We start from the raw sequence: 9,819 nt of genomic DNA, 5'->3' as shown, positions 1-9,819 counted from the left end.
GTGAGTTTGGGATTGGTTTGAGGAGATATCATCTAATCATATGGAAGTAGGACGAAACAGATACGATCTGGCATGGGGGAGGAAGCTATGTGAGGGGGTGGTTCGTGAGGATGATTGTAATGGAAAGAAGATCATTGCGTTTGACAATGAATTTTGCCAGCTCGATTGCTGGTGTAAGGTGGCTTGGAAATGGAAAGGGAATGAACACCAAGTTTGCTTTCTTCATTTTGAGGGAGTGATTGATACTGAGATGACCAAATGATTCTTAAAATGAAAAGTTCTAGCTGTTTATCATATATATATATATATACACACACCTATATATAGATCCTTATTCTCTCTCTCTCTCTCTCTCTATATATGTATATATTATTTTCTTGTGGATTTTGTCTCACCTATACATGCAACGAAAGTAGAAACTGATAATATTTTATTTTATTTTATTTTTGGTAGATAAGCTACTTTACTTTGGAAATTTATACTTACAAGTTGATATGACAAAAAAAATAGAAGAGAAAAACTTGCATACAATGATAACGCCTTATTCTTTATTATTTTTATTAATTACGTGCCATATAAATTTAATTATCTATAATTATATACAATATCCATAACAATAAAATAAAACATATAGGCTTTATAAAATATTTATTAAATGTTCATTTATGAATCCAAATCACCTATTCAACAATTATATATAAGTTTTTGCCAAAGTGAGTAGTTTATGTGGGCACTCATTTATCATATTTATTTATTTATTCTATTGCATTCATATTAATTTGATTAAAAGTTATTGGTTAAGTTTTATTTATTTATTCTATCATATATTTCATGTTGGTCTATTTATTATGGAAGATGATTTCATCTTTTAATAAAGAAAACTCAAATTGTTAGACTAATGCAAGTCTAATAATTCTAGAATCTCTAATTGTGAAAACGACAAAGAAATATTATGTTGTGCGACAAGATTGACTTTTACTTATCCAGCTAGCTTTTATCCACTTTTTGTTTTAATTTTTTTTGAGGTTAGAACTGACATCTGATCACCTTTGAAAGTTTTAAAGCGCACTTCTAATTTTACAATCTCAGCCCTGGTTGAATTAAATTTTTCTATTTGTTATTCATCGTTATCGATAAAACTGCAGTTTATATGGTAAATATTAATTTAAAAAATTTTATTTTATCTTTTTAATATTAAAATTTTAACATGAAAAATTAAATAATTTAATAATAACTATTACTATTTGGCATGTAAGTTTTATTGATGCTCCATCATTAATGGTGACAATTAATTTTTAATTTGAATTGCTAGGTCAATCCGTCATGGTGTTCATCCTTTGCGACATTGGAGCCCTTACCTCCTTCAAAATTCAAAGGATTATTTTTCTGCTTTTTCATTGAATCATTAAAGAATTCGTTAGTGGTATCAAAACAATGGATTTCTCTATATAACGAGTATCATCATTGATCATCATTAATAGAATCTATATTGAATGTTAATTATTAAATTACCATTATTTAAAGTACATTTTTCACCTTGTTATACTAAAAGTGAAAACCAACTCATATCACAAATCAGTTAATTAACAATCAACCCACAAAAAAAAAAAAAAAAAAAAAAAAACTGAGTCTAGATTTCACTGGTGACAATAATCAAATAGCATTTTTCATCAATGTAAGTGAAAGTGACCAGATTTCTCTTTCATTTTGTTGAGTAAACGAATTTAACTTTGTGGAACTAAAATAATCAAATACACCAGAAAGGAGAAAATTTAAAAAAAAAAAAAATAGTAGAAAAAAAAAAAAACTGAAAGTGAATCAGCGACTTGAAAGCCTCTGTTGAAGGCCAATATAGAATCAGATACAAACACAAAGGCAATTAAAGAAACAAAGAAAAGGATGAAAAGCGATTGTAAAAACACATGGGGCACCGACAGACGTGGTGTTCTCATGCAAATAACTCTTCAACAAACTTCCAAAACCCGGCATCCTTATTACATATATTTACAAACCATGCCACCCTAGCTCACCCCAGGTCGGTCAGTGGGTCCCATCCTTTTTGCATGGTCACACATCCACGTGTTCCATTTTCTCAGCCACGTATCACCAGCAATGCATCCGTAAGAAACGCACACTCCCTATTAACCCTCTCACGATTTTTTCAAACATTTCTAAAATCTCGTAGTTAACGCCAACAATTAATCTCGTACTTAATTTGTATTTATGTTATGTACAAGTTCTTTTCTACGTATTCCTCGAGAAAAAGAACTAATAAAGACTTTGCGAAACAAAAACAAAAATAAAAAAATATTTCTCAGTTCGCCACCTTTTCTTCCACCGAACCCTAATATACCCTCTCTCTCTCTCTCTCTCTCTCTCTATATATATATATATATAACCACACTTTCTTCCTCAGCTCAAAACCAACACAAACACACTCTCTCTTTCTCTCTTTACCTTTTGTCCACTTTGAACTACCTCTGTTTTCGTCACCATGAATATGAACTCCAGCTCATCGTCGTCATCATCATCATTACCATCGAGTGTAGCCAAAGGAAAAAAGAGATACAGAGGACAACACGACATACAAGAAGACCAGCAAAGAGGATCATCATCAACCAAAAGAAGAATTTGCGAAAATGCTGCTGGAGCTTCAAGCTCTAGTGAAAGTAGGGCGATGACGAGAGGTATGATGAGACAGATGATGGAGCAGGAAGGTCTTGGGAGTCATCAGAATGATCTTGTCCACAAGGTGAAGATGATTCAAGAACTTCCTGAGGAAATGAAAGATGTGAATGATGATGATGATATTGATGTTGTTGTCGCTGCTGCTGATGATGGAACGGGGTGTAAGATTGAGAAACCACCGGCTCTGGTGGAGTGGGACGATGATTTGGGATGGTATCCTAGTTGGGTTTTTGAGGAGAAATTGGGTTTGTGTGGGAGTTGGGATTGGGATTGGATTTGGTATCCTTATTGGGATATGATGATTGATAATTGGGCTCTTGATGGTGATGATGAGATCGTTTGGGAAGATGATATTTGGAGCCTTCAAGACAGGAATGAGAACCAGACCACCCCTAAAAAATAAAAAATAAAAGAGAAAAGAAACAACTATAGCTGTCTTTCTCTGCAATGTGCATCTGTGTATTGTGTGTTTGTTTATGTTGTAGTGCAAGTGCTTCTGTTGTTGTTTGTATGTTTCTTTCCTTTCTCTGTTTCTTTCCTTTCTCTATTTCTTTCTTGCTGTTGTGTAAGCTGTCGTGTGATATAGTTGTTCATGTTTATGTAAGAAGCGTGTAATGTTTCTCTATGTTAATGGTTAAGTACAGGTTCAAGCTAGTCTTTTTAGCTTCTTTCCTTCAAATCACATAAAGAAATTAATGGTCATAAAATAAGCATGAAAATTCTGCTGTGTATATATATATATATACATATATTTTGTTGTTTGATGAATAGATAAACAATCATTTTCTTATGAGGACATTCTTGTTGGTTTTACCATCCTATAACCTTTATTATTTGTCTTTTAATTATTTCAATTATTAAAATTTAAAAGTATATTTGAAATTTATATAAATTTAATGAAATATTAAAATTTTAAAAAACAAAATAAACTTGTATAGATTCATATTAACCCCCTCACATGTTTAAATAATTTAAAAACTACTAATTAATTAAAAAAATCCCGATGGTTTTCTATCTATACAGTCAGGATTAGAAAATTCCTAACAATATGCTTTTGGCTTGAAGAATCAATTAAGATTTGGCGTAACTGAAGTCTGTGCCACTTGGTATTTAACTTTTACTGAGTAGCCACTGTACAGATATGATGGTCTAAGCAGTGATTTCAAGGTTCACTCACGTTTTTTGTTCAACAACCAGGAAAAAAATAATAATAAAATAAGAATTGTGGAGGGCGAGAATAGGAAATTAATTAAGCTGAGAAATTCTTGTAAAGTAATTAATTAATGGAAGCAATTGTTTCAGCTATATATCTTGCGTCTACAGAGAGTTTATTTACCAATGTTTCGTTTTTTGCTAAATATGTATCGATCTATGCGAGTTCTATAAAGTTTGTATAATTAATCAATGTAAAATATTGCATATACAAAATAGCTTTAACTTTTCGATAACAAATATATATATATAGATAGATAGGCATATCCATCTAAAAATTTATAAGATAAAGGACAAAAAACAACTTAATTTGCACAAGGGCCACAATATGCACAAACATAAATCCCATAGTATATGCTGCTTGTAGAATCTTGATCAGTTTTGGCAGAAAATTTATTATAGTTTAAACTAAATATTAATTGGCATATTATTTGTAGTCTATCCCAATAAAGAAAACAAAATATATATATATATATATATATATATTTTAAATGCCGATTTGTATAATATACTAGTAGTCAGAAATCCAAGTCAAATACCATTTTCATTAAGTTTCAAAGAAAAGAGAGAAAATGTAATCACAACAACAGATTTTTTATTCAGCTAAGAAGCCGTTTTGCGGCTAAAGACATGAGTTTCGTGGTAAAACACTTTTACCACAAAAAAAAAAAACCAAAAAAAAAATGCTGTGACTAGGTTGTGGCTATAGGCGAGTCACTAAAAGTTAGCCACAAAAATGTTTGTAATTTTGTAACTAACGTTGGCTATAGTTGTGTCACTAAATCCATCACCCGATCATTTAATTAGCTACATGGGAATGTTTGAATTTTACATATGTACTTAGTTAAATGAAAAAATTATGATGCTTTATTCGCCATATAATTATAGTAATAATAAGAACATTATCATCATTTGTAGACTTTCTTGAATTGAAAATTGAACAATGACTCCGATCGTCTTGGAAATAATTATGTATATCAAATATTAAGCAAAATGACAAAATGCTACAATAATTATAGTTCAAAGTGATACATCATGTACAAGTTTTTTGCAATAAATAATTATAATCTTGACGATAAATTGAGATTATAAAATGAGAGATTAATTGTATCAAATTTCGTGTTATAGTGACACAAGAAATGAGATATATTGACAATGAAAGTGAGAAATTCGACATTTAATTTGAATTATCTAAAAGATAATTGCTTTTCAAATTTTCATTGGCATTTTATGTTGAGATTTGAAAAAAAACAAATGTTTAGAGTATATTAGGATTTTTGTTTTGAATTTAATTGCTTGACCTTGGCAATCTATAAACTTATAATGAAATGCTAGCCAACAGAAAGAATTTGCATCCCCGATTGAGATCTTATTTTGATTGATTTGAATCAAAAATTAAACTTGAGTCCTAAGCTTTTAAGATGTTATTCATTTAACTAGTAATTGAACAAATCTAAACCACATTAAACTTTTACTTCGACAACCCGTAGTAATTAAGAAAATTCAGTCCCATTAGAGGTATTCATAATTAGTTTGACTTTACATTGTTCTAATTCACATCTTTATGTAAAGTTTCTTATTGTGATCGAAGATTTGATTCCTGTTATATTTTTTTATCTTCTTCTCTTTCAAAAGAATTGGAAAAACCAGCAGCCACGGCAGTTAGTGGAGAAGAGAACTTAAAAGGAAAAGGGGAATTTTTTTTTTTAAAAAGATAATAATAAAATTTCAACAAGGAGTTCAAAAGAGTCAAAGGAAATTTTGGTAATTGTAGTACTGTTGAAAAGGTGTGTGCGGTCATATCACCACAGCACTGTATCGTTCATTCATTCCAATCTAATTAATAAGTATCTAAGAAGTGGGAAAACAGTAAATTTGTCTTAACCGTCTTTCTCTACATAATTTTTTTTATTAAAATATTGATGAATAGCAAAAATAATTAATGTGGATTTTAATATAGTCAAATCATTTTTTTTTCAATCTACTGTTTTGATTTTTATTTTTTTTTGGGGTATATTTGCCTCTTAAAAATTTCTTCCCAAGTTAAATGTTTGGATTTCTTTTTTCACTTTACCATGTAAAAATTCCTCTTTTGTTTAATTTTTTCTTCAATTTTATCTTTTAATTCTTTTAATTTTTATCACCTAAAAATAAATTTTCCCAATTAATAGTTATTTTTCCAATAAGATGATTTTTCTATTTTGATTTGGTTATTTTAAAATCCACATCTACCATTTCTGCCACTTGTTAAAATGTTAACGAAAGGATCATTTAGAGGAAGGTAGACCATTGTTAAAACTTTTTAACAACTGATTTTTACTCAAAAAAAGGGCAGTGGACCAGTGAACCTTTCTAGCGGTATGGTGAAAAGGTAAGGATATTTAGGACTTTTTACAATGTTCTCTTTTCATAGTCCAACCATCATAAGTTTTATATATATATATATATATATATCCTTTATAGCTAAAGCTTGCCTCTTTCTTCTTCTTCTTCTTCTTCTTATTTATTTATTTATTTTTTTAAGATTTTCCATTTCCTGCATTAATCATTTGAACTTACTACTTACTCGTGGACTCATAATCTCTTGTCTCATGAGCCTGCCTCAAAGCTAAATTACTAGTTCGCTTTATTTATTTTATTTTAATTAAAATTTTTCGTTATATTGTCACTACATCATTTTTTGTTTTATTTTTTAACAATTAATAATTCATTGCATTATTTTTATGCCACTACAAACTCTCGAGTTCTCATTGACTTAGAATGTATAAATTAATGCTACTTCCACGACATATACTTTAAGAAAAGTCTGCCAATTAGATTCAAATTGCAATCGACATGTAGTTTCCCAACCATATATATTATTAATTTGGGTACAAGTTCTCTTATTAACCAAATGCCAAGAATAAATAATAATCCATTTTCCTATCAAGAATGTGATGGAGCACTCTCGGTCATTCTCTCGCATGCATTACATTTCAATCACTTCATTAATAAACCGAGCATTGCTCCTCCTACAATGCCGACTGCAAAGAGAATTCATAATTTCTCAATGAGTAAAACGGAAGAAAAGCAAATTGGACGGTCATTTTTAAGTTTCTTTATTTATTTATTGAAAAGGACGTGGCAATATAAATTTAATATGGAAGTTTTTCAAGGATTGTAACGACTAGTCATTAATTTATACTCTATATATGTCTTCATGTTTTTGTTTGTCTATGATATATATATATATATATATATATATATAAGATTACATGATTACGATGTGTTGATAAAAAAAATAAAAAAAATAAAAATTTGGGAAGAAACAAATATTTCCTTATTCATATATTTTAATCCATTACATTGACGTTCTGATCTTCCTCAAATGATCCACAAAGACTTGGATATTCCGGTAGGAGGAGCCGCCTTCCTCAACAGCCTTCTCCGCCGCGACCTTCCATTTCAACGCCTTTCGCTTCATCTCCTCCGCCTTACAGCCAACCATAGCCTCCATCAAGCACCTCTCAACCTCTACACGGCTAATCAATCTCTTCTCAGCTTCTCCTCTGCAAATCCTCACTCCTATTTTGAACTCCTCCACCAAAAATTTCGCATTAGTCACTTGATCACCCCACTGCGGGAACGCCACCATGGGAACTCCGGAAGACAGAGCTTCCATGGAGGAGTTCCAACCGCAGTGAGTCATAAAACAACCCACCGACGGATGTGCCAAGACTTCCTCTTGAGGACTCCATTGCACCACCTTGCCTGTATCACCAACTTTCTCCAAGAATCCATCAGGTAAAACAACCACTTCGTAACCGGGATACATAATCCTCGGCGGCTTCATAACCCACAAGAAAGAAACTCCGGAGTTCAAGATCCCATGAGCAATTTCATCAACCTGATTTTGCTTCAAGTGAACGACACTTCCGAAGGAGATGTAAACCACCGACGAAGGCGGCTTCGAGTCTAGCCAATCGAGGCATTCGTCGTCCGACTCTGTGAAATCTCCGCGCAGTTTTGTGAAGCTAGGGTTCTTGAACAGAGGACCAACGCTCATGATCGGACAGAGCTTGGACATGGAGTCGATGATCTCGTTCTCAAGTTGCTCGAACGTGTCAATCAATATAAAGAAGGGTTTCTCCAAGTTCTTGAACTGTCCCAATATCGCTTTCTTCAAAGAAAGGAATAGAGATGAAGGGTGCAAGAAGCTAGGGATTTCATCGTTCTTCAAGAGCGGCATGCATGGAAGCTGAACATCCATGGAAGGTTCGGATTCCGATGGGAAAGGGACTAAGCCATGGAAGTAGTGGTAATAGGAAGAGAAAGAAGCGCAAGATTGGATCCAAAGCATCGCCGAAGGGATTCCAAGGCTTTCAGCGACAAGGAATGAAAGGATTGTTTATGATGCAAGAAACCGCAGGGAGGTCTTGCTCGGCATGTCTTTTGATGATACCAGGGAGAAAGTGTTTTCCGACGAGTTCTATCTGTTTGAAGTACATGTCTAAGTCTCGTCTTCGCGGATCGTTTTCGTCCCAACCATCTTCGAAGAATTCGAACCGGAGATAGCCATGGCCGACTTGGGAAAGCTCGCCGCCGTTGGCTATGTTATTGGCTTTTCTCATGCTTTTTCCAATGGTTTCGGTTGTGGAAAAGGTGATGAGTAAACCTTTGGAAGCTAGGCACTTGCCAAGTCTCAATAAGGGATTCACATGGCCTTGAGCTGGAAAAGAGACCAGCAAGACATGCAGTAGAGATTCAGATTCCATTATGTATATATATAGCTATGAAGATGAGAAAAAAATGAAGGGGAAAAAAAAAAAAATCACACAGAGAATGAGAGGAGTTATGAAGAGGGAAGAGAGTTGGGTTTGCTGTGTGAGAGAGAATATAGGATAGATATATAAAGGAAAAATTAAGTGTGCAATGAGCAGATCTTTTGTCCTTTTTTCTATTCTTTAGGACTGGAATCTCATGCCATTTAAAAAAATAATCATTATTTTTCACTTTTTTTTCTTTTTAAATATTGCTTTGCTAAGATTTTTAGACGAAATAAAATTTGAAGGTAGGAAAAAGAGATCCTTTAACGCCATGTCAAATATACTCTTTAAAAAAATGTATTTAATTTTGTGCGCTTTTTAATTAATTTTTAAAAAAATTAGTATTGTTGAATCATGAACTTTATTAATTCTAACACTTTGCATGTTAAGAATTTTTTCTGGTAATTTTCACCTTGCACTCATAAAATCCTTACACTATTGATCCTTATATTAAATATTAAACGGAAACCAAGATGTAGAGTGCAATTTTATATAATTTAGGTTGCAAATTGGTAAATTTCAAATAAAAAGTAATGAAAAAAAAAATAATAAAGAGGACTATATTTTTTTAATAAGTTAATAAAAATATTTTTAAAAATTGTAAATGTAATTTTCAAAAAAAAACTTTTACATTTAATAAATATTCTAGTAAAATAAATAAATAAAAACAAAATTTTTTTTGAATATGTTACAAAACAGCTTAATTTATAAGAAAAATGAAAATGTAATTTTTCAACAAATAAAAAATAATAATTTGTATATATTTTAGAGATTAAAAAAAATAAATACCAATAAGAAAAAGGATCAAGTATTCATAAAATATAAAATAAAAATTTAAAAATTTATTTTTATAAAATATGTTTTTTGTTATATATTTTTATAATAATTGCTTTTTTTAATAAAAATATATTATATATTTTTACAAAAAAAATTATTATATATTTTTATAAAAATTGATTTTTTATTATATATTTTTATATTTATATTTGTTATCTATATTTCTATAAAATCTAAATAATAATGTGTATGTATTATTGTATTTGTATAAAATCTAAATAATAATGTGTATGTATTATTGTATTTGTATAAAATCTAAATAATAATGTGTATGTAT

General features: G+C 30.9%; 1 protein-coding gene across 1 annotated transcript; it reads right to left on the bottom strand.

Moving 5' to 3' along the window:
* Positions 1-7,240: 7,240 nt before the first annotated feature.
* Positions 7,241-8,654, bottom strand: LOC107417242 (gallate 1-beta-glucosyltransferase 84A24). The gene is given in 2 exon segments (XM_016025846.3): positions 7,241-8,270; positions 8,272-8,654. Coding segments are annotated over 2 exon segments (1,413 nt in total).
* Positions 8,655-9,819: the final 1,165 nt, after the last annotated feature.

The sequence above is a fragment of the Ziziphus jujuba genome, chromosome 4 (genome assembly GCF_031755915.1).
Source record: "Ziziphus jujuba cultivar Dongzao chromosome 4, ASM3175591v1".
NCBI classification, from domain to species: Eukaryota; Viridiplantae; Streptophyta; class Magnoliopsida; order Rosales; family Rhamnaceae; genus Ziziphus; species Ziziphus jujuba.
The sequence above is the reverse complement of the archived record's forward strand: the minus strand, read 5'-3'. Positions and strand labels throughout refer to the sequence as shown.